General features: G+C 35.6%; 1 protein-coding gene across 2 annotated transcripts; it reads right to left on the bottom strand.

Moving 5' to 3' along the window:
- Positions 1-169: 169 nt before the first annotated feature.
- Positions 170-25,562, bottom strand: LOC136833263 (uncharacterized peptidase C1-like protein F26E4.3). 2 transcript variants are annotated; one of them, XM_067095181.1, is made up of 10 exons: positions 25,542-25,562; positions 3,919-4,148; positions 3,540-3,585; positions 2,950-3,136; positions 2,225-2,391; positions 1,907-2,041; positions 1,523-1,622; positions 1,272-1,365; positions 905-1,071; positions 170-744 (listed from the first exon to the last, which is right to left on the bottom strand). In XM_067095181.1, the coding sequence occupies exons 2-10, from the start codon at positions 4,118-4,120 to the stop codon at positions 595-597; spliced, it is 1,248 nt and encodes a 415-aa protein (XP_066951282.1). In that variant the 5' UTR covers positions 4,121-4,148; positions 25,542-25,562; the 3' UTR covers positions 170-594. The 2 variants fall into 2 exon arrangements, with proteins under 2 accessions (XP_066951282.1, XP_066951281.1); XM_067095180.1 differs by lacking the exon at positions 25,542-25,562 and adding an exon at positions 15,026-15,417.
- Positions 25,563-25,884: the final 322 nt, after the last annotated feature.

Here is a 25,884-nt window from a genome sequence, read left to right as displayed (position 1 = left end):
GCATCCAATAAGTAAAAGAATGTCGACCAACTTTTCAGTTTAAAAACAATAATTAAACTCTCCAATAATTAATTGGCCTTTGCTTAAAATGTACCATAAACATAATCTAGAATGTACTTTTATAATCAAATATACAAAGGAAAACCTGGTAAGGAAAATAAAAACTCTGTTATTATTATTTCTTTTTATATAAATTATTACATTTACTGTGACTAGTTCGCGCTCTAGATAAGTGGTTTACGTAAGAGACACGCACACAGTAATAATATTGCTTGGAATGCTTAAGCATAAGTCACAAAGATGTTTCAGACACATGTCTCCTCTTCATGTCTGAGAGAAGTGAAATGATATCTCGAAAATATCTGTGAAATTCAGTAATACAATGATAATAAAAACTCGTGGTGGAAGACTTCCCGAATCAAAGTATAAATAAGTGTTTTGCTGATGTTTTATACATAAAAAGAATTCTAAAGGAATCATCTGCAAAACATGAAATGGAGATAAAAAAAAAAAGTGGAACAATTATGTTGATCAGACTAATGATAACCTTTATGAACTGATTGTGGCCCTTGAAACAAATAATGACCTCCGGTACTAATAATCCCCTTGAAGGCCATACATGAGATTAGCAAGTTTGGCGCGAGAGGTGATGATGAAGGATTCGATCCCACACTCGTTCGTCCCTCGTTTGATCCTGAAGTAACCTCCCTCGCCCCACTGGGATCCCCAGGAATTGGCCACGAGCTGCAAAGATAAAGACAGAAATGAAATACCACTTATTTGTGTCAGTTCTGTCTCACGTTTTCTGTTCAGTGACTTGAAAACGGGTCAGCAAGGAACGTGAGACTATTAGATCCAAAACACTCATGAAAAATCCGATCCTAAGCCGATCTCTGTTACTTACCCAGTACTTAATGTGGTTCGATCCCCTCACTCGGGAGCTCCCCCACCCGATGATCCTGACGGAATGAGTTGCCGTATCGCCGCCTTTCATACGATCGCCGGTCAGACCGGAATAGCTGTAAATACCGCTGTTGTACATGAAGAGGTCGCTATGAACGGTCATCAAAGCTGTCGACGAGAGGAAAATGGAGTCGAATGATAAAAGATTCTGAATTGTCTCGTCCACATGTCAGACATAACGTGACAACTGGCAAATAAATTTGTAATACCAAATCGATTTATACGGTTTTGGTGTTTATTTACTGAAACTAAGATCAGGACGGATGAGAAAAGTGACGTGTTAAGATCTAGTGCTAGTGGCGTCTTACCTTGGACGGGTCCATTGTGCATAATCTCCCACTGGATATCCTCCTCCGTGCTAGCAATTCGGTACGCGGGCTCGAACCTGTATCGATCCTTGGCCTGCAAAGAGCGTGTATAGCAAGACTGGAAATTGAAAATGTTCAAACTAGCTCCTAAAGACCATTTTCTTTTATTGCGCGCGTGTGTGTGTGTGTGCGTGTGTGTGTGTTTAACTTACAAATTCTATCTCAGTCAAGGGGCAACGAACTGAACTCACCTGACAAGTAAGCTGGGAAAGGTCGTTTCTCCTGATGAGACATTTGGGCACTTTCCCGGAATTTCCGCTCTCGTATTTGTAACATTCTTCCCTTACAATGCTGCAGATAATCATTATAATTATGTATATTATACATAATTATCTTTATTATAAGTTTTCCATGTATAGCAACACATTAGCCCAAAACAGACACTAGGAGGTCCAGTCTTCTTAGTTAAACATTAACGTATTTCTTGTTTTTGTTTATCAAGATATAAAACATGTTTATGACATCTTAGCAAGATATCCCGTGCTGGATAATCTAAAGATGATTGTAACTATTACTAAAAAAGAATAACAACAATATAGAAATGTATGAATCAAAAAATAGTTACGAAAATTTACCCATCGGCCCTTAGATAATTCCAGGCTCTGTCTATGTGACCTCCCTCACAGCCCTTCTGGCCTAGCTCTGCACAGCTGAGCAGATTCTGAGCGGACAGTTCCATTCCTTCGAGACCTTTGACCAGAATCGATAGCCTAAGATGCAAAGCGTTTTGAGTTACTTTGTATTTATACGATTTCATAAAATAAATATAAGCATCACCTAACTCGTTTTAGTAGGTAAAACACTGACTAGCTCGTTTCAGTAGTTGTAAAACAATTTAGCTCGCTTCCAGAGAGTCACTGTCTGTCCAACGTTGCGTCGAAGGGAGAACTCACCTGTCCTGGGCTACTCCGAGGGTGGAGAACACCCACGAGGATCCGCACCATCCCTGATTGCAGACGTCTGCTATGAGTCCTGCCCATTCGACCTTCTCCCTGGCGTCAAAGCTCTCTGGAATCTGGGAAACGTCCGGGTCGAGTCGAATCGGGTGCATTTCGTGCGACTGGTTTATAATGAGAACAGAAAATGTTTTGTTTGAATCTCTGTCATCGCTTGTGAGAACTTTCGATGGCAATGATTCCCCAAAGGAGTTAAAATTGTTGTACATGATGAGAATGAATTTGAAGCTTAGTCTTCAGGTTATCATGCAGAAACAAGTACGTATTCTCAGGCGTTTATATTGCATGACCACGACAAGACTATGTTAGAAAACAAATCTCCTTGAAAAGATCCTGCATCTGTTAGCCCTAAAGTTACTGCAGTGAATGCGAGAAGAAGAATTACTTCTAACGGAATTCACGGAGATGAACAATATTTTTCCCAGTTTTTACGCGACATTCCTGCCAGCATCTAAAATTGTACCAGAGAACCGTAAGTCTGTGAATTGTAATCTGTTCTTTGAAACTTAGATAAATAAATTAATTAATAAACAAATAAATAAAAAAGTGACACAGATACACAACCGGGCGTCATCTCGTTTGGCCGTCACAGAAAAGAAGCTATTACTAACTTATCCATGAATAGAGAGGAGGAAGAGCATCCTTGGCGTCTGACGTCTTACCTTGTCCTGAGGGCTGAATGTTCCTGTCCTAAGCCTGAGGCCGTCCTTGGCCTTTCTGCCCCAGAACCCTGGATGCATGGCCGCAGTCCAGCCGTACTTCCTTGGAGTCTTGTTGATGGTCGACACGATTAATTCGTCCGTCATACACAGGTCTTCCTGACACTTTATTTCCCAGTCATCGCAGTGGCTGTGATTATGAATATCAATTATGAATTATTTGATTGGAACAACCTTCATAATTGTATTTCTGGTGCGACATGTATTTTCAGTGGTGCACTATAATTATTACACCGTATGATATTTGTATATTAATTTGCTATTTACTAAAGAACACAACAAAAATTTAACTAAGGTTTTCGATTCCGATAGCGTTGACTCTCGAATTTTAATCCTTTTCTGCAAACAATCAATAATGGGTGACAGTGTCGCTGAAAAAAAAAATGACAATGAAATGAAACTGGAACACAAATAATCTTCAGTGAAAACTGTGTTCGTGAAAGATTACGCCCCTGGGGCATAAGCAGTTAGATATGAATAGAAATATGAACACAAATGTTGTAGAATTATATCTGAAAAGACATTCATCTTACCATTCATTGCAGTTGACCATCAGCGATGCCCCAGCTATGTTACAGTCTTTGAAAAACAAAAAAACAAAAATTCAATAAACAAGCATTCTTAAAAGCATGATAATCAATTCTTAAAAGCATGATAAAAATTCTTAAAAACATAATCAATTAGTTCTTAAAAGCATGATAAACAATTCTTAAAAGCATGCTAAATAGATAAATATAAGCAACTGAAGAAATACTGCCTTCGTTGTATTTAATTCTATTTTGCAAGCAAAAGTTTTCTGGTTACGTTCATTAACCATTTTCCGCTTTAAATGCATCTTGACTCGATAAGTATATAAATAAAATAAATAGATATATAAAATATATAAATGAAAGTATGTTTAATACAACTTACCACCTTGTGGTTTGACCTCAGGAGCGTCATTCGGGTAGGGAACTGTGGTCACTTCAGCAGGCAGCGAGTGGTTCCTCTTTCGGCCCAAACAGACTTCGAAGAAGTCCGGGCAGCAGTCGTCTTCCGAGTGCTCTTCGTCATTCAGGCAGAACTCGTCGCAGTAGCAGTACCCGCCCCGGATGGGCACTTCGCAGGAGTCCATGCGGTCTTCGCAGCATTCGGAAGGTTGCCTGAGGGAGAAGAAGAGTCGACGCTGTCTTAATGTTCTCTGAAGGAGGAGGCGTTGCTTTTGATGTCATGAAATGTTCTCTGAAGAAGGAGAAATGGTTCATGGTGTCATTGAATGTCTGAAAGAGAAGGCTCGGTTTATGAGTCATTAGATGTTCCCTGAAGAATTAGAAATTGTTCACTGAAGAATTAGAAATTGTTCATGGTGTCATTAAATTTTCCCCGAAGGAATAGAAATTGCTCATTGCGTACTAAAGGTTTCCTGAAGGAACAGAAATTGTTCAAGACATCATTAAATGTTCCCTGAATGATCAGAAATTGTTCATGATGTCATTAAATGTTCCCTGTAAGAATAGAAATTGCTCATTATGAAGTAAAGGTTTCCTGAAGGAGCAGAAATTATTCGCGATGTCACTCAATGTTGTCTGGCGGGATGTGGTGGCTTCTGTATTATCATTTTACTAACCTATTTTCGTCGAAATCAGAATAGATAAAGAAAGACCGAGAGGTTACGATTCCCCAGTTTTTATCGCTTATCACCTCTCCAGATGATCTGGCAGGATGCTCTTCTCTCTGTTTATGGAGATGTTAGTAACAGCTCCTTTCCTGTGATGGCGAGAGGAGATGGCGACGTCCGGTCGTGTACGTGTGTCGCGCGAGCCTTGATGATAACAGTGGCGTGATGTATTCTCTAGTATTCTAGCGATCATCCGACTTATTTATATTTATTTATTTGTTTATTTATTTACGTTTTTGTCTTCGGGGTTGTTACCCCTTGACCAGAACCCACTAATACAGGTCAGCCAGACAAGTCATTGACGATGACTCACCAGAGTTTACCGCATAAAGTGAGCCATAGCCCACGATGAACCAAGGATAGTTAAATATTCAGTACTATTGTAAAAAAATATATATATATATATATATATATATATATATATATATATATATATATATATATATATATATATATATATATATATATACTGTACATGCTTATGTCACTAAATAGCGCGTGACAATATATTTAGCCAAGGCCTCAGGAAAAATAAAAGGAGTACCAAGTGCTTTCGTGTTCTTTCAGCACATTTTCGAGGTACAATGAGAGACAACCATCATGTTCTTCTTCTTCATGGGTAAAACTAATAGAAGTTCAGTTTGAAAAGAAATGTATTCACATTTCCGGTTAGAGGCCATATACGGAAAGTATCATCTACATACCTAAACCACAGAACACCATATAGTAAAATATTAGGTAAAAATCTAGTTTTAAAAAATTCCATGTATAAATTACTTAAAACAGTCGAAAGAGGATTTCCCATTGCCTTACCAAATTTTTGTGTATAAAATTTTCCATCAAAAGTAAAAACCGATTCATAAATGCAAAGTTTAACCGGTTCGAAAGTGTTATGGGTGGACAAGGGTAAATCATAATTATCTAAACTTCTGATAAATATTCAAGCAAGTCATTTATAGGTACCTTTGTAAAGATACAACATCAAAGCTAATCATTTTAAACTTAAGATTAATAGTTGTGCTATTTAGTTTTTCTACCAGATCTACATTATGTTTAATATAAGAGTTCGAAATGCTTCCTACTAAAGGTGAAAGAATCTTAGCCAGCCATTTTGACAACTTGTAACCATATCTCCAACTTTAAATTTTCTATGGAGGAGTAAACATTCTCCGTGATTCATTAAATGTTCCCTAAAGCACTACACATTGTTTATGATATCATTAAATGCTCCCTGAGTGATCAGAAATTGCTCATGATGTCATTAAATGTTCCCTGAATGATCAGAAATTGTTCATGATGTCGTTAATGTTCCCTGAAGGAACAGAAATTTTGCGTGATGTCATTATGAAATGTTCCCTGAAGGAGTAGAAATTTCTCTTTGCGTACTAGAGGTTTCCTGAAAGAAAAGAAATTGTTTAAGACATCATTAATGTTCAGAAATTGTTCATGACGTCATAAAATGTCCCTTGAAGGAGCAGAAATTGTTCAAGAAATCACTAAATGCTCCCTGAATGATCAGAAATTGTTCATGATGTCATTGAATGTTCCCTAAAGGAACAGAAATTGTTCAAGACATCACTAAATGTTCCCTGAATGATCAGAAATTGTTCTTGGTGTCATTAAATGTTCCCTGAAGGAACAGAAATTGCTCATTATTATGTACTAAAGGTTTCCTGAAGGAGCAGAAATCATTCACGATGTCACTCAATGTTGTCTAACGGGATGTGGTGGCTTCTGTATTATCATTTTACTAACCTATTTTCGTCGAAATCAGAATAGATAAAGAAAGACCGAGAGGTTACGATTCCCCAGTTTTTATCGCTTCTTATCACCTCTCCAGATGATCTGGCAGGATGCTCTTCTCTCTGTTTATGGAGATGTTAGTAACAGCTCCTTTCCTGTGATGGCGAGAGGAGATGGCGACGTCCGGTTGTGGACGTGCGTCGCGCGAGCCTTGATAATAACAGTGGTGTGATGTATTCTCTAGTATTCTAGCGAACATCCGACTTATTTTATTTATTTGTTTATTAATTTACGTTTTTGTCTTCGGGGTTGTTATCCCTTGACCAAGACCCACTGATGCAGGTCAGCCAGACATGTTATTAACGATGAATCACCAGAGTTTACCGCATATAGGGAGTCATAGCCCATGATGAACCAAGGGCAGTTGAATATATAGTACTATTGTAAATATATGTATACATAAATAATATATATATATATATATATATATATATATATATATATATATATATATATATATATATATATATATATATATATATACATATATATGTCACTAAATAGCGCGTGACAATATATTTAGCCAAGGCCACAGGAAAAATAAAAGAAGGTGTTCCTTCAACACATTTTCGAGGTACAATGCTAAAAACACAGAGAATATCCAACAAAGTAAACATAAAAGCTGAAAAAAATGTAAACACAAATATCCAAGATCCGGTTAAAACTAGTACAGCAGGCATAGTACAGCTCAACAGGTGATTCAAAAGAAAAAATCTTACAAATCTCTTTAACAACACATGCGTCTAATTTGTACATACCCTGGCTTACTACATTCTGTAAGTCACCGTGATATTTAATCAAAGCAGATTCAACAACATTTTTACGCGTTATATTGTTACAATATAAAACAGCTTTTGCCCCCTCCCAATGAATCATATGATTACAATTATTAAAGTGTAAAAATTAAGCATTCGACATTTGTCCCATTCTCTTACTATATCTGTGTTGCTTAATTCTCGTCTCCAGTCCATTCCCAGATTGTCTTATATAAAAACACTTGCAATTCATGCAAGGAACCCTGTAAATGCAGCGGTGAGAAACTCTGGGAGAATTCCTTATGAATATATTTTTCGGGGTATTTGAAAATTTAAAAAACATTAATATTAAAATTCTTGCAAAAATTTGGAACCCTACATAGGAGACCACTATATGGTAAAATAAGTACATTTTGATTGTTAAAAGCCATTTTGGGAGTTACTGAATAAAAAGTTTGTTGTGCTTTTTGTAAAGCACATTCAACAAAATATTTGGGGTATTTTAATTTTTCTGATATGTTAAAAATATTTTCAAACTCTTCTTGAAGAAATTCAGGGCTGGAAGAAAAAGTGGCCTTCTTTACTTGATTGCTATGGTTAGAATAATGATGGATGTATGAATTCACATTTGTAGGTTTCCTATTAACTGAGTATTTAAAGCCATTTACTGTACGGTGAACATTTGCATCTAAAAATGAGAGACAACCATCATGTTCTTCTTAAGTAAAATTAATAGAAGTTACCAAACTGTTCAGTTTGAAAAGAAATGTACTCACATTTTCGGTTAGAGGCCATATGCAGAAAGTATCATCTGCATACCTAAACCACAGAACACCATATGGTAAAATATTAGGTAAAAATCTAGTTTTAAAAAATTCCATGCATAAATTACTTAAAACAGGCGAAAGAGGATTTCCCATTGCCATACCAAATTTTTGTCTATAAAATTTTTCATCAAAAGTACAAACCGAATCACGAGTGCAAAGTTTAACCAGTTCTGAAGTGTTATGGGTGGACAAGGGTAATTACCTAAACATTCTGATAAATATTCAACCAGTCATTTATAGGAAACCTACAAATGTATGAAGAACAACATGATGATTGTCTCTCATTTTTAGATCCATCATTATTCTAACCAAATAGCAATCAAATGTGAATTCATACACTCATCATTATTCTAACCATAATGAAAAAGAAGGCCACTTTTTCTTCCATGTTTTTAAGAGCTTTACGTATCTGCAGCCCTGAATTTCTTCAAGAAGAGTCTGAAAATATTTTTAACATATCAGAAAAATTAAAATACCCCAAATATTTCGTTGAATGTGCTTTACAAAAAACACAAAAAACTTTTATTCAGTACCTACCAGAATGGCTTTTAACAATCAAAATGTACTTATTTTACGATATAGTGATCTCCCATGTAGGGTTCCAAATTTTTGCAAGAATTTTAATATTAATGTTTTTAAATTTTCAAATGCCTTGAAAAATATATTAATAAGGAATTCTCCCAGAGTTTTTCAGGCCTGAATTTACAGGGTTCCTTGCATGAATTGCAAGTGCTTGTATATAGGACAGTCTGGGAAGGGACTGGAGACGAGAATTAAACAACACAGATATAGTGTGAGAACGGGACATATGTCGAATGCTCTATTTTTACACGTTAATAATTTTAATCATATGATTCACTGGGAGGGGGCAAAAGTTGTTTTATACTGTGACAATATAACTCGTAGAAATGTTGTTGAATCTGCTTTGATTAAATATCACGGTGACTTACTGAATGTAAGCCAGGGTATGTACAAATTAGACGCATTTGTAAAGAGATTTGTAAAATTTTCTTTTTAATCACCTGTTGAGCTGTTCTATTTTTACTAGTTTTTTCGATACACCAAATTTTGTTCGCTTTGTTAGATATTCTCATGTTTGCTGTACCTAAAATGTGTTGAAAGAACACAGCAGATTCTTTTATTTTTCCTGGCTTGTGTTTTATCATATACACAATTGTTCAAATTTTATGTAGAACTAAAAGGACCTCATTCAAACTGGATGGTATCTAAAGTTTCGGTGTTTTTTGGACAAACAGTCCACATTATCATTCCGTACCATTATCAAGTACGGATGTTGATAATGTGAAAAATCAAGAAAGCTTGTTGACAGAATAAAAACTCCATTAGATACTCCAGTTTGAATGAGGTCTTTTATTTTTTCTCTATATATATATTTATATATATATATATATATATATATATATATATATATATATATATATATATATATATATATATATATATATATATATATATATATATATATATATATATATATACATATATAGGTTACTTAAAGAAAAATTTCTTTTCATTTACTGGATGCATGAGGTATTCTGAGTAATCTTCATTACAGTTTGTTAAGATACTGTTTGAAACAACACAAATATAGTTCTTACCCTCGCTATCGATAGAAAAATTAAGTTGTGTCATATGAGACTTATTTTTTTAACAGAATAACTGGCACTGATAAATAAACAGGTTACTGGTAGACTACCATTACAATAAAATTAATGCAAAACTGAAACAGTTAATGCAAAGTAGCAGCCAAGGATCGCAGCCATGGTAAAGGAGGGTGTAGGTCTTGCAACTTCATCCCTATAAAAGATTCGCTGAGAGCTGGGCGGTTAATTGGTTAATCATAAATATGAGGTTATTATTATGGGATGCTCCAGGGTCAAGACCCCACGCTGGCATAAGACCAGCTTACTTTATGCGGAAAGTCAGGACAAAAAAATGTTATCATTGTTTCACCAGGTTTATGGAAAAAGATTTTAAGAGAAAACGCCTTATTATTATTATTATTATTATTATTATTATTATTATTATTATTATTATTAAAAAGGATGGCTGTATTATGCGAATTTATCTTATACAGTATCTTTTCTATTTTCCTTATAATTCTCTTTTCAGGCTCAGCGTCCGAGGACGCCTCAGTTCTTATATCTGTACGACCACCATGCGTTTCTCAAGAGGATTTCCTGCCACGCCCAAGAGGGAGCCATCTTTAGCCATGCCAGGACTGCCCATAACCAGAGAATTGCAAGAAAAGATATAATCACGAATATGGAAATAAATACTGTAGAAATTAAATCAAGTAAAGGGAAATCAAACTATCTTACGAACATTATCTCATAATTATCGAAGCAGCACGTAAGTGTGGAACTCTAGAGAAAATACTGGAGAAGGATGAGTCAACCCAAATCGAGAGAGAGTCAGCAACCTGCGGACATTGCTCTGGGGAAGTTGATGATGAAGGAACTTGCTGACGCATGGTTCCATTATGAATGCTCAGGTATCGAGGTCAGATACACACCCATACTTCGTAGTGACGACATGTTTTACATCTGTAATCATTGCAAGAGGCCTGAACAAAGAACACATAAAAAACTCATTGAAGATGAACTTGAAGAAATAAAAGGAAACAGAGATATTAACAAAGTTGATTCAGGATTCGTCTCAGAAAACTAGTGATGTAATGATCAACGTAGATGAAATCCAAAACAAAATTGACAATATTGATAAAGGTGTAAAGACAATGACAAACGTGGACAAAACTTATGCTGAATCATTAAAGACAAAATGAAGTGTTTCTGATCAAATCTACAAACGACGAGAGCACAGCAGAAAGTGAAAAGAGACACATTATGAGTAAAATAACGATGCCAGGTGAGCAGGTTAAAACAACAAGAGATTTCCAGACAGGAAAAACTTAGAAAAAGCAAAAATGGAGATTCAGAAAATCAGCAATATATCAGTAAATGAGAAGGGTAAACTTAAACCAAAAATAAAAGTAGTCTATGTCCCGAAGGACGAAGACGACATTGTCGATAACATTGTAAAGAAAAAATCCATGGATAGGTAACCTCTTTTCTGAAAATGACGACCTAAAAATTGTAAAGGAAATGATAGCCAAAGATGACAAATATAAACACTATATCATCAAATGCATACCACAGATACGAAAGGCTATCTGTGATAAGAGGTGACAAATTGTTGACACTGTATAGCCATTGCAAAGTATAAGACTGTTATATGCCCTATCAATGCTATAAATGTCAGGAATTTGATCATAGCGCAACAAATTGTAGAAATGACCAAGCTTGCCCTAGATGTGGAGAAAATCACAAATTGAATGTGCTAGTAGCATCTTCAAGTGTAAAAACTGTGTCAAGAAAGGCCATAGTGATACTAAACATAAAATGATGGCAATACGTGCACAGTATATAAAGAACATGTGTCAAAGGTGAAAAATAATACGGACCGCGGCTTTGACTAATAATCTTCTATGCAATTTAATAAACATACAGTCCGTATAAAACTAACGCTATTACAAATCTTAAAATAAAAATCTAGATATATGCATGCTAACGGAGACCTGGCTAAGAATAACGTAATGATTATCCTAAAATAAAATGACCTGTACCAAGAGAAAAAAAGGTGGTGGAACTCAAAAAACAAAGTAAATGAACCAAAATGTAAATACATCATCAAAAATTACACATAAACAAACACATACAAATCATAAGAGTTTATAAACCACCAAGCACAAGTAAAGAGATCATTCCTAGATGAATTCAGTGACTTCCTCGACTTGCTAGCTGATAATAACATAGATATACCGATTTGTGGTGACTTCAACCTATATCTGGATGATACCGATGACAAACATGTCAAAAATTTATGAAAACACGACCTTGAAAGCCACGACCTCGTAAATGTTTCAAAAGAATTTATCGAGTTACAAAATTACGACCTCATAAATGTTACAAATGTTGCAATTTATAGAGTTACTTGAAAGCCACGACCTCGTAAATGTTTCAAAGAATTTATCGAGTTACTTGAAAGCCACGACCTCGTAAATGTTGCAAAGAATTTATAGAGTTACTTGAAAGCCACGACCTCGTTTCAAAATAAATGTTTCAAAGACCTCGTAAATTTTCATTTAAGAGTTACTTGAAAGCCACGACCTCGTAAATGTTTCAAAGAATTTATAGAGTTACTTGAAAGCCACGACCTCGTAAATGTTTCAAAGAATTTATAGAGTTACTTGAAAGCCACGACCTCGTAAATGTTTCAAAGAATTTATAGAGTTACTTGAAAGCCACGACCTCGTAAATGTTGTGAAAAAACCGACATCATTATTGAACCATACCATTGACCTGGTGATACAAAACAAAAACGACGAGATTGTGAGTGACGTACAAGTTGAGCCTGACTGCGTGATATCTCCAATACATAAACTAGTTATACTAGTTATATTTAGTATAAATATCTGCAAAGGTTATACACTGAAAAAAACTATCACTTACAAAAACAAAACCAACTTTAAAGCTGATGAATTTATTGTTGAGAGCATAAAGAAATTAAGAGAAACAAGCCAGGAGTGCCGGTGTAATTTGAGGAATACCTTGACAGGCGACCAAGTATGCGTAAGCTGTTTTACACTCCATAGCAAAAGTATATTGGCGTCAAGCTACAACGATAAATGTCCAGAAGTAACAAGGCAAATAATAGTTAAAGAAAATGCCATTTGGTTTAACAGTGAATTACGTGAAGCTAAGAAAAACAGAAAGGTGGAAGATATATGGTAAAGATCGAAAGAATCAAGTAGTGAAAATTGGTCACTGTATAAAACAGCTAGAAATCATTACGACGACTTGATTATGAAAACCAAGAAAATATATTACAATAAAATGTTTAGTGTAGATTAAAATCCCCAAAAATTCATGACAATTTAGCCTGAATATTGGGACTCAAAAAAGAAAAAGTTCTACCTGCCGTAACTAGTGACTAAAAAACCTGGTCAATAACTTTGTGAACTACTTTGAAGAAAAAATTGAAAGATTCTGCCTTAGTTTAAATAAGGAGATCCCTCCTGATCTCCCGGTGATCGCAATGAGAAATAGCAAATTCAGTAATGATGAGGAAAGTAAAAAACACGTATTGTGAAATGGACCCGTTTCCCATAAGTGACATAAAAGAGGCAAAAAACTTTGATCAGTTGCGGGAGCTATGATTTGATATTGTCAACACGAGTCTAGCACAGGCATCTTTCCCAAATAGTGAGAAGCTTGCTTGTATAAAACCGGCCTATAAAGGAAAAGGTGATAAAGAAAATCTAAGCTTCTATAGACCAATATCGAACCTATCGTACTTATCAAAACTTATAGAAATGGAAGTTTACAAACAAGCATGGAAACACTTGAAACAACTCGACATTATACCTGATGATCAGTCAGCGTACAGAAAAAACCACTCGACAGAGACTACATTGTGTGCAATTATAAATATGGTAGAAATTGTAGCAAATGGAAAATGTGGCATCCTGGTTATGCTTGACCTAAGTGCAGCATTTGACACAGTTGACCACAATCTACTGCTTGAAGACCTGAGAGCACTAGGCATCGAAGATGACGTACACAAATGGTACAAAAGCTACAAGGTTATACAGTGGTTATATCAAATGTGAAATCAGAAAAGAAAAGCCTCACAAAAGGAGTGTCCCAAGGCAGCGTTCTGGGTCCACTGCCATTTGGCATTTACACAACTGAATTATCTAGAATTCTAAATAAGCACTAGGTTAAGTATAAACTGTATGCTGATGACTCCCAGTTCTATTTTCCTGTCGAAACGGTAGAAGACACCATTGGTAAAATTGATGCATTAATGAAAGATATAAAAAAATGGATGTCGGCGAAGAAATTCAAACTTAATGAAGACAAAACTGAGTGTATGCTACTTGGATCTGACAGTGCACTGCGAAAATATGAACACTTCAAAAGAATAACTATTGGTTCGTCAACAATAAACATCGTAGCATAGTGATGAACTTAGGAGTATTTATTGATAATAAATTGTCGATGAAGAACCATATGTTGCATATTACAAAAACCTGTAACTATCATATCAGAAACATTGCATTTATTAGAAAATACCTCAACGAAGATACTCTGAAAACAGCAATTTGCAACCAAATACTTTCGAGGCTTGACTACTGCAACGTTATATACTACGGTCTCCCTAACTACCTACTAAGAAAATTGCAAGGAGTAAAAAATAAAACCGCCAGGTTAATAAAAGGACTACGTTCCCGTGACAGAATAACTCCAGCACTAATTGAGCTACATTGGCTCCCAGTAAAAGCTAGAATAGAATATAAAATACTACTTACAGTCTTTAAAGCACTAAAATATGATGAACCAACACATCTGAGAAATGGCTTAAGCTTCTTTAGACCCGAAATGAATATTGTAATCAAGACATGCAAGCGAAGCATATTGGCTATTTGCACCTAGAACAAGTTGTAAGCCAGGCGAGAAAGCATCTGTACACTGCGCACCAAGACTATACAACAAAATACAGCCTGAAGTGAAGAGTATACAAGAAGAATGCAAATTTAAAAAGGAACTGAAGACTCTCCTATTCTGCAGGAGCTACGACACTGAAGAGAAAACACTGAAAGAATTACAAAACATCAGCAGCACCTTATTTTGAAAACGTACTTGGGCCCGCCAGAGAGGGAATTATCCCTGTGGAGGGCTGTACATAAAACCAAACAAAGTGAAACATCAGATTTTAAGGGTTCTCGTTGCGTGCTACTCTGCTGGAAAAATGACGTATAGAAATCTTTAAAAATGCATGAAAAGGAAGACAGACACTAAAACAAAGCTTTGGGAAATTTGCCCCATCTGTATTTTGTACTTTAAGTTGCAACACATTAAATCTTAGAAAAGACGCAGAAAGCAACGGCTCACCTGTTACGACAGAAGTCGCCTTCAATCCCCTGAAATTTTTTGCCCTCGACTTGCAGGACACTCGCGGACAATGTGAGGAAGGCCCCTACAAAGCACGACCAGTATTTACTCGGCGCCATCTTGAAGAGCTTTTCCAAGGACTCTGGAGAAGACAAGAGAAATAAACTTCGTCCTCTCTTCTGTCTAAACGTCCCCCACCCAACCTTCTGCAGGAGACAGACGGAGAAAGTCGGAGAATCAGACGGGGCCTCGACGCTGAACAGCCACCGAATGAGTCTTGAGGACCTCCGATGAGCGATATAAATAGTCGAAGTTCAGCCATGACGAAACTCCCTCATTCCAGAATGCGGTTAGGGCATCATCGCCCCCCCTCTCTCTCTCTCTCTCTCTCTCTCTCTTACTGTCATTCCCTTGATAAGCGGTTTCGTCTTGCTGTGCTTTTATCGGGCCAATTTTTTTTTTTTTTTACTCGTCCGACTATTTTTAGTCACTCGTCATGTCACAGAAAGGAAATAACAATCTTGACTTGGCTTCTAATTGGTAGTTAGAGCTTGCCTTTAGTTGCTAGTTAGTTTTCTGTAAAAGAAAACTATTGTGACGGCTTTGTCTGTCCGTCCGCACTCCTTCAAAAGCAGCTGTTTGGTTTTTCTTTAGTTATGCATTGATAAAAGAAAACGGATTACCACCCCAGAGTCAATGTGCCCATCACCATTTTAAAACAAAAATGACAAATCCGTGCTGTAATGATTGAAATCCTTCAATCAAATTTATGACAACACCCTTCATAACTGGTGGACTGGAAAAACGAATTGGTTTTCATCTCAAGACGTTAAATTAACCAGTCAAAGCTGAGAATGTCTTTACCAAGAGCTGTTATGGTAATGTTACGTAAGTTGCACCATGATGAGCTTGCCTGTGGTTGCAATGCAACCAAAAGTAGGCTAAGATGTGCGATATTCTTCCATGATTTTATGAATACGTCAATTCTTGAGTTAAATTCCACCTGTTATGCATGTAAAGCCAGGCTAACTGTGTAATGTAACAGTTAGGCATAAGTACAGTATAGCCTAGGCTAAGGAAATGTACAGTCTAGTCTGAGTTAATTGTCCTAAATTGAATGGTAGCCTCCGAATGTAAGTCAGGACAACTGACATATTAAGCACAAGATTGCTATCCTATTTGAGCTTATTGTATTACAGGGAACCAGTATATAGGAGTAAGCGTAAGAACCAGTGTAAGAACCATTATAAGAACCAGTTCTAACAATTATGGAAGGAACATAGGAATAAGTTGTTTGCACCATGTACCCTCTTACTAAGAAGCATTAAACAGACGGCGAGATTCAGCCTTTCCCTCAACTCTAACCAGAAATGAAGATTCGTCCGTCTCCGACGTCAAGTACCAGTTCAAGTTAAGAGTAGTCCCGGGTTTATTATTAACCTCGGCCGATGTGTCACACTTGTATTAGCCTGTGCCCAGGATTGGATGGTTATGTACAGTCTAGTCTGAGTTAATTGTCCTAAATTGAATGGTAGCCTCCGAATGTAAGTCTGGACAATTGACATATTAAGCGACAAGTAGTAATAACAACGTTATTATTAAACAACGTTATTATTGTTACCTCTAGCTGTTTGTCGAGAGTCGAGTAGTTTGATTACTGTTTTAAACATTAATATTAACGAAGTAAGGAACTGTATTTGATTAGAGTAATCCGTAAAGGAATTTCAGTTTCACTTAAATACTTCACACACTCTCATTTTCGTCGTTAATTACTTTGATGGTAATTACCTATTTCTTTAGTAAGTCCTTTTCATTAGTCAAACCTACCATCCAAATATACCCTCAATTACTATCTTTCTTCACTGAATTCCTCCTCTCCTATTTCTCTATCTCCAAAATTGTTCGACGTCACCTCACAGCAATCTTGGTACGTAAAGAACATACTCAAATTAATGTATCACATTTTCAAATGAAATAATAGTGCTGATTACTGCAATTCAATAATTTCCTACATTCTACAAGTTGGGAAGGAGGTAAATCAAAACAGGGAACTAAATCAAACAAACTAATGCTTTGCAAGCATTTATTTTTCATATTCCTTTAGTGGGTTAAAAGCACAAGGAGGCAGAGACTCTGCGAAAGTATTCAAAATAAACTTCTCCTATAATTAAATTCCTAAACTAAACAAGTTTCAAGAACAACAAATTGAATAACAGTACTTACATTTTAATATTCAAATAAACTTCAACATTTCTCGTTGCTGTTCTGTGTCACAACCACACGTGCAAAATGCACGACACATCTCTGGAGACGAGGACAAAGGTAAGGATAAAGGAAATATTCCAGCGAAGACAATCGATATCAGCTCTACCAGAGGCCTGATCTTTAATCTAGAGAAACAAAATCGAGGACAAAATAAAAGTATTACTTCAGAATTTCCAAAAAATTACTAAGTCAGCTCTTTTGGACACGTGCAGTGAAAGATATTGATTAATATGGAAAAATTTTTCCTTCCAAAATGCTGAAACAGCTCAAAGGTTGGCACCACACACACATACACACATATAAATATATATATATACATATATATATATATATATATATATATATATATATATATATATATATATATATATATATATATATATATATATATATATATATATATATATATATATATATGTAATTGTAGTCAAAGGGCAGGAATACTCTGGAGATTCATAATCACACATCAGAATTCCTTTTAAATAAATAAAAGTACTGAAGGCTAAAAATGAATTACGTTAAAACATTAGTCATTAGCTACAAGGCTGTGATTCATAATCACATCATCAGGGGAATCTACACATTAAATTAAAGTAAAAATAATAAATAAAAGTTGTTTTACTGAAAGAAGAACTCCGCTAAAAAATTAAAGTAAAATTAATATTTTTCGTTTTAAAACATTAGCTATGGAGGGTTGGGGGACATTTGTCTAACCTTATAAGTCAAAAATCGAAAATCATTCAAAGGCTAGTTTTCTGAGAAACATCAGAATTACACACACTCCAGTGGATCAAGTACACGACAGTTAAATACATTTCCGACATAAAATTACAAAGCATAAAATCACTACAAATGATTAGATTTAGAGATACATGCCGCCATGGGTGAATAGTTTCGGACACATAAATGATTGTTGCAAGTTACACAAGAGCAAATTCATTAAAATGGTAGTGTACTAAATAGCAAAATGTCCATGGAAAATGTAAGACTGCAGACGTGAATAAAAGCCGGCTTATTACAAAATCGCAGTTAACATAAAATTTCAGCATTTTGTACGTAATAATTCATAACGAAAAACAAAAGTTGAATGTTTTAATTGACAAAAAAAAAACGCATCAGAAAAAACTGATAAACGCATTTTAAAGAATTCATCGAAATATCAACTCTTAATTTGCGGAGATATTCATATGAATCATGACAAAAATATATATAAAAAATATTAAGACTTGACCGAAACTGTAATAATACCCGAAGGGACTACTGGATGTAAACAAACGACAGAAAATTTTCCACACTCGGATATGGTGAATCTCCTCAAAAAGTGTTCAGAGACAAAGTTTTAAAATTGAAAATTATAGTGTGACCTATTTTCTTATATCTCAGAAAAACAAAAAAAAAGATCAGAAAAGGTACAATGCGAACGACAGACCACACTGACAGAAAAAAAATATATACAGAAAAACAAAAACAAAAACCATGGGTACAAATTTAGTTAAAGGAGGCTATGACAAAAACAATGGAATAGAGGCAGTTTGAGTGTTTAATGAGGGAACCCGCAGTTTAATATTTAAAGACTCAAGTATCTTTGGTTTTGTTGGTTCTGTGCTAGGCCAGTAACTTTTAAATCATCGTAATTTATATGCGTTTTGCACTTGGTGACATGATTTCTCATGCAGGACAGCTCTGGATTGGACAGTCAGCATCCAGTTCTATAACTCTCCCCTTACGAGAGTCGGCCCTGACCCTGAGATGCCGCCTGGTAAATCCGACATGTGTTCCCAGACTACATCTGGGACAAGTATATTCATAAACAACACCAGACGACATCAAAGGGCAGAACCCGAGCTTTAAACCTGAAGAGCGAGCCGATTGTCTTTGGATTTGGTCCCAGATGTAGGATCTCCCAGACGGCTTTTCAGGTTCAGAGCCGACTCTCATAAGGGGAGAGTTATAGAACTGGATGCTGACTGTCCAATCCAGAGCTGTCCTGCATAAGAAATCATGCCACCAAGTGCAAAACCTGAGAAGCCGCCTGGTAGATCCGACATATGTCCCAGACTACATTGGGACCAAATCCAAAGACAATCGGCTCGCTCTTCAGGTTTAAAGCTCGGCTCTGCCCTTTGATGTCGTCTGGTGTTGTTTATGAATATACTTGCCCAGATGTAGTCTGGGAACATATGTTGGATCTACCAGGAGGCTTCTCAGGGTCAGGGCCGACTCTCGTAAGGGGAGAGTTATAGAACTGGATGCCGACCGTCCAATCCAGGGCTATCCTGTATAAGAAATCACGCCACCCAGTGCAAACTGCACATAAATTACAGAAACTTCAGATACTCGAGTCTTTAAATATTAAACTGCGGGTTCCCTCATTAAACTTGACCACTCAAACTGCCTCTATTCCATTTTTTGTCATAGCTCATTACTATTTTTACCTCTGATTTTTTTTCTTTTGTTTTTCTGTATATATTTTTTTTTTTACTGTTAGTGTGGTTCTGTCGTTTACATTGTAAGGTTAGCCGTCTTCTGCTTTTTGTTTAAGTATATTACTGTCTTTGAAAATTTTCTTAAAATTAAACAACTTTTTATTTATTATTTGTGTAATTTATCTGGAGTGTTTTGTGATTTTGCTATTTTTAATGTGCTCTTGTGTACATGTATATATATGTGTGTATATATGTATATATACGTATAAATATATGTATATATGTGTATATATCTATATGTATATATATGTATATGTATGTATATATGTATATATATGTACGTGTATATATGTATATACATATATATATTATATATACAGTATGTACATATATATGTATATACACATATATATACATATATATGCATATATATACACAGTATATAAACATATAATATATATACATACACATACATATATATAGATTTATATATATACATATATACACATACTTACATACATATACATATATACATATACATATATATACAGTATATACATATACATACATTTACATACACATACTTATATATACACACAGTATATACATAATATATATACATACATATTTTACTAAAACTAAAGAACAAATACTAAGTATACTACACAGACTTTTCATGAGTGAGAAAACCTGCCATATATTCATGAGGAGGCCAAACTAATCAGTAGCATAGAATACTTTGAACTCTGAAAAATTCCACAGTAAAATCTGTGGACTTAATCTATCTAAGATGGTAAGCAAAGTCCTCTATCTAATACATTTCATTAAGGCATATAAATACTGTATTCCCTACAATACTGTATTTTGGCAACTTGCTTCTGGCACATGAACAATAAGAATAATTTTGATCTTGCACAAAGCAAGCTAGGATTTATTCCACAGCGCTCTCTTAGAGCACTCAGTCAATCAAATCAGATTCTAATAATGAAACATGGGCATGTACCCAAATACATACAAATATGTACGTAAACAGCATATGCATGTGTATGGGTGCTTTGTACTCATGTAGGCATGTATGTAAGATCGAATATTTAAACAATTAATATACACATATAAGACTGATACATCCTGATAGTACCTACACTGTACGATATACAATACATCCTGACCAGCTAGGAGTCACAGACGTGTCAATGAAAGAGCTCCTATACAATGAATACAAGATCTTTTTCTTAAAATTGTCTTATCAGACAATCGCCAAGACACGAACCAAAAAAATTATTACATCATTACAACACAACGTTAAGGTTTCGTAAGAGGGTCAAGGCAGCAGGCTGTAAAGGAAAGGACCAACGTATTCTACAAAATTTAACCTTTATTATCTCGTGTCAAAAATATTTAATCTTTGTTTTGTCGCCTCAGGAAATGACACAATTCCAAGCTTCCAAGCTACTTTTATACTCGGTATGTACCTTATATTCATATTTACACATCCACACAACACAAACTGCTAGCCTACATTATACTGTACTGTGTATTCACATAATATCGTATCATACAAATATCAACATAACGAATATGCATCTTTTCCATGGATCTTTTAAAATGCTATGCCTTAATTCACTGTATCCAATAATATTGTATATATTCTTATATTGCTTTTGTATTATAAATTGCGATCATAGCGATCAATGTTTTAGTTTGGAAATCGATTTCGCGGTAAATTTATTTCGCCATGTTTAACCAAGTTCAGGGCGCTTTTCTTGCTTCTAGTTAGCGTAAATGAATCTCTAGATGCTTTATTCATATTGGGCAAGGTTATTTTTCGTCAAACGAAGTGTTTTTAAGTCGAAATATAACTTAAATACGTCTCGTTGTGAAATTAATTTAGCTATTTTTTTCGTTAATAGATGACGTTGGCCATTTGGGGGAGTTTGTTTTGTGTAAAAAAATCAAGATTCCGTTCGCTATTTTTACTTGATTTCATCATCATACGAGCTTTACGTATTTACCGTTCATCGGCGTAAAAACAGCAGTAATGTGTTCTTTCACGCCCAGTAGTTTTGATTAAAATACTTTCTCTCCAATTTTAATTACGGTCGAGTTTCACCCATGTTGCCAATGCACGATAATTTATAGTCATTAGTTGCTTGAACATTGTTTTCTCAGCTTCAGCTACAACTTGCGGCTTAAATTTAGCAGTATATTTCCTTGCTGATCTTTTATCCATACAAAATAAGGGTATAATATAAAAATATATCAGTCCTATTCTACTTAACGTCATTTGTACTGTAACAACAATAATTGTTTATTAATGTACGATGGTTGAAATACAAGCAAAACGGCTGTTGTTATCCGATTCGGTGATAAGCAAAACAGCAATTTCTCATTCGGTTGTTTATGGCTGTACGGATTTACGAAAGAGTATAACGTTACTAACAATACTTTTATCCTTCTCTTTTCCTTTTTTAACTAGCATCATTCTCTGTTCCTTTTTTAACTAGAAGATGGGATAAAGAGATGGAGGAAAAGAAGTTCGTCTATTGTAATTTAGTCTCTATCGCTGCCTGATTGTACACTGCCGCCTGCACCCGTGCGAAATTTAAAAATATTTTCTAAAAATTGTTGTATCGGTATTAATTGCTTACCCCATTGCAAAATCGAATTACCGTAACTTGAGCACTACCCGAGTATTTTAATAGTTTTATCACAAAAAGTGCATTTAGTCATGAAAATGAGATGAAAATACAGTATTAAGTGAATATTTCTCAGTGAAAAATACCGCGAATGGGCGAATTTTCTGCGAATAATGCGTGTATATGTTCCATAGAGAAATCCGCGAATAGGCAGTCCGCGAATCGTGAGACCGCAAACATGGGGGGGGGGGTTTACTGTATATGTGAGTGGTCCCCAAAAAGTGTTTTTACGCATTACTTTCAGCCTTCTACTTAACATCTGTCCCCTTTCTCTCTTCTTACTTTATGAAAAAATTGACACTTGCCAATATATCAGCTGCTCCTTATCCTTCATACAAGCCCTCAATTTTAAATACAGTGCTGACATTCTATGCTTTTAGCCATTTTATGAACTGGTCTTCTCTTGAGAAGTCAAAAAGGACAACTATCACTATCGAGTAAATTTTGAATGAAAAATAAATCCTGCTATATTATGTCAGTAATAGGTGTCATAAAATTATTGATTATCACACTACTTAATGTCTGGAAACAGTCCGGTAATACTGAAGATTTAATTATAACTAAGCCAAGATACACAGTATCTGCTGGTAAGATGTTTTGAGTGAGCAAATGAAAACTATTATCATTTTTGTGTTCTCCATCAGGTGGAAATAGTGTACAGCATCAGCTGTTTATGATTTGTCAAGTCTAGACTCTAATTCTTAAAACCTCCAAAAAAAAAGTTAATGCCTAAAATATACCTCATGCAAAAATAAAGGAGTGTCATCTATCAATCAGCACCAATTACATCACATATGAAGGCACTGTATATAGGTGTTTCAGAGTTCTGTCCGAGTCACATTGAACACCAATGTTTTCTTGCCTATTAACAGAGCTGTTGGTTTTGACAATTCATTTTTGAGTGTTTAAATAAACTCCTGTGAAAATTAATGCAATCTGACTCACACGTTCAGCTAGGTTACATGCCTTCAAAAAGTTTTCCTAGCAGCAATAATGGGCACGGAGCATTTGTACATGAATAGTTGCTATTGATAGCACAGCCTTGGTGAATATGACATCTTTCTAAGCCACTCCACCTGTGTTGCGAAACTTAGGCCATCGTCACCCTGCGCCCAAAAGATTTTATTTCTAAACGGCAGACTGGTAAACTGTTAAAACTGGTACAAAAAAAAAAGGCCACTTTATGTCTTGGTTCAAGTTTCAACAATGTGCCTACTTCGAGACAGTCCTGGTCATTTCAACTGTAAGTCATTTGGGCCGTAATGTCCAAAACAACGTAAGACATTTACACATAAATAAACGGTAAATCTATAAATATATGTGTGGAATAACTTACGTCTGCAACATTTCATTGATATTGAAAAGTCGATTATAGCCAAGACACCGAGAGACTGATATACTTGACGTCGACACTTGACAGGTAAGAAGTGTTCCAGTAATATTTTACCAATTATGTTAACTGTTTTTTTTTTATTATTTAGCATTGATATAATTTCATTTTAGACATGGGGAAAGACAAAGAGAGCCAGATTGTTAACAAAAATTAAGATGATTTATCAAGAAATATAAGTCGCATACATTTATCAAACTTAGGCTTCTTCATTTTGGCCTGAACCGAAGATGAAGATATACTTCGGAAAAGAAAAACTTAGAGAGCAAACTTTCCTCTAAGTCGGAAATGCCATATTTAGTAAAGTCAAAGCGTAAGTGCGTCGGAATCAGTAATAAAAATAAAATTAGTGGTAATGCAGGTGTTGCCAAACTAGTTGCAGAATTAGCAGTACTAAGAAAATAATCTGCACACACAAAGAAAGAAAAAGAAAGAAGAAAGAGAGAGAGAGTGACAAATTATACCTGGCGACTGTTTCCTATGGACGTCCCTGACAGAGTACACATTCTCTCTCTCTCTCTCTCTCTCTCTCTCTCTCAGATACACACACACACACGTAAGCACGCACGCACGCGCGCACGCATGAATACCTTCATAAAGAAAAATAAAAATAGGGCATTGGTGAGGTAATTCTAGCAAAACCTGGATGAAACTATTGATAGTCGCAAGAAAGCAGGACGTCAACATCTCCAGACAAAAATTTCGCAAAGAAAGACTGTTATTAAATTTGTATTTGACTTGTGTTGTTCAGAGTGTTAGAATCAATGGGAAATGAAACCGATTTGACCTCGAAATAAAGAGAAGACGAGTGTTACAAGCCACTAGACGACCTTGAACGTGTGAGAAAAGTACGAAATAATGAGCAGGAAGACAAGTACTGCTAGTTTATTGATTGTTGTTTCGGATTTAGCTGGCCTTGTACCAGCACGGGCTCTTAGTTTATTGAGTTGTTGTTGTTGTTCTTTCAGATTTAACTGGCCTTGTGCCAGCACGGGCTCTTGCTCCTAGAGCAGCCCGTAACTCTATGTTGATGAGTCTGTGAGATGGGTAGGTTAGATGAAAACTTCATTATGATGCATGAAAGTGATTTTGGTTGCGGTAGTTTATTGATGATGTTTTAGATTTAGCTGGCCTTGTGCCAGCACGGGCTCTTGCTCCTAGAGCAGCCCGTAACAGTTTATTGATGAAGTGATCCGCTTATAAAGTGGCGTGCAGACGTCTGCGTACTTTGCAGAGACCGCGGGTACAAGGATTTACAGGTGACGTGAGGTCAAACTATTTCTCTACAAAAAACAGGACGGGTACATGCAGAAAACATAATGAGTAATAATGTCTGATGTGTTACAAAAACCACTCAGTTACATGTACATAATGCATGGACACTGGCACCGCAGAAAACGGGGTGTTCATTACAGAGAACGCGTTGAGCGGGGACTTTACAAACGCACTCTGAACCTCGTCTGATTTCCTTACAGGCCTAGGCTTCTTGATTTTACAATTATTATAAAAAAAGACATACTGCATGTAAATTAGCATTCATGATTATAAGTTGATAAAAATGATCAAGATGGTGCTAAAAAATACTTCTTAAGAGTTTCACGACTGAATAAAACACTTCCTACAATGAAGGATTCATCTTGCACATCGATTTGGGATAACTTATTTCTGTATCGTATTTTGTAAGGCATCCGACTAGTCTGCTTGGTATTTCAAATATGCAAATACAAAATAAAACCTACCTTTTCGAGACCGGAATATTTTCAATTCCAGTAACTCAAGCCTTGTGTAGGCCTGGGGTGAAAATAAAGCTTACACTCTTAGATTGATTTCCTAGAACAACGCTAAGTCAACCACACAAGTTCTGTCACTTTCTTCGTCTGATTTCTGAGCCATTTTCAGTCAGATTGCTAACACTTGGTCACTACATTACTATAGATTTATGTTACTGATCAGCGGAGAGTCTCACGCGAAAATGAGGTGGTGGAACATTTTACTCTCTTCAGTAAACCATCGATCATTTTTCTTTCCTTCCAGCCATTCATGGATGCCAGACGTACGAAATTTTGTAAAGGTAAACCTCAA

The sequence above is a fragment of the Macrobrachium rosenbergii genome, chromosome 51 (genome assembly GCF_040412425.1).
Source record: "Macrobrachium rosenbergii isolate ZJJX-2024 chromosome 51, ASM4041242v1, whole genome shotgun sequence".
In the NCBI taxonomy this organism is placed as follows: Eukaryota; Metazoa; Arthropoda; class Malacostraca; order Decapoda; family Palaemonidae; genus Macrobrachium; species Macrobrachium rosenbergii.
Note: the sequence above shows the minus strand (reverse complement) of the source record. Positions and strands in the feature narration are given on the sequence as shown.

Excerpts from the sequence above, each read along its gene's own strand:
- LOC136833263 (XM_067095180.1), bottom strand. The coding sequence starts at position 15,144 with ATGGCGCCGAGTAAATACTGGTCGTGCTTTGTAGGGGCCTTCCTCACA. Across the intron at positions 3,586-3,918 it reads TGAGGTCAAACCACAAGGTG|ACTGTAACATAGCTGGGGCA; the intron begins GTAAGTTGTATT and ends TGTTTTTCAAAG. Across the intron at positions 2,042-2,224 it reads CTCGGAGTAGCCCAGGACAG|GCTATCGATTCTGGTCAAAG; the intron begins GTGAGTTCTCCC and ends TTTGCATCTTAG.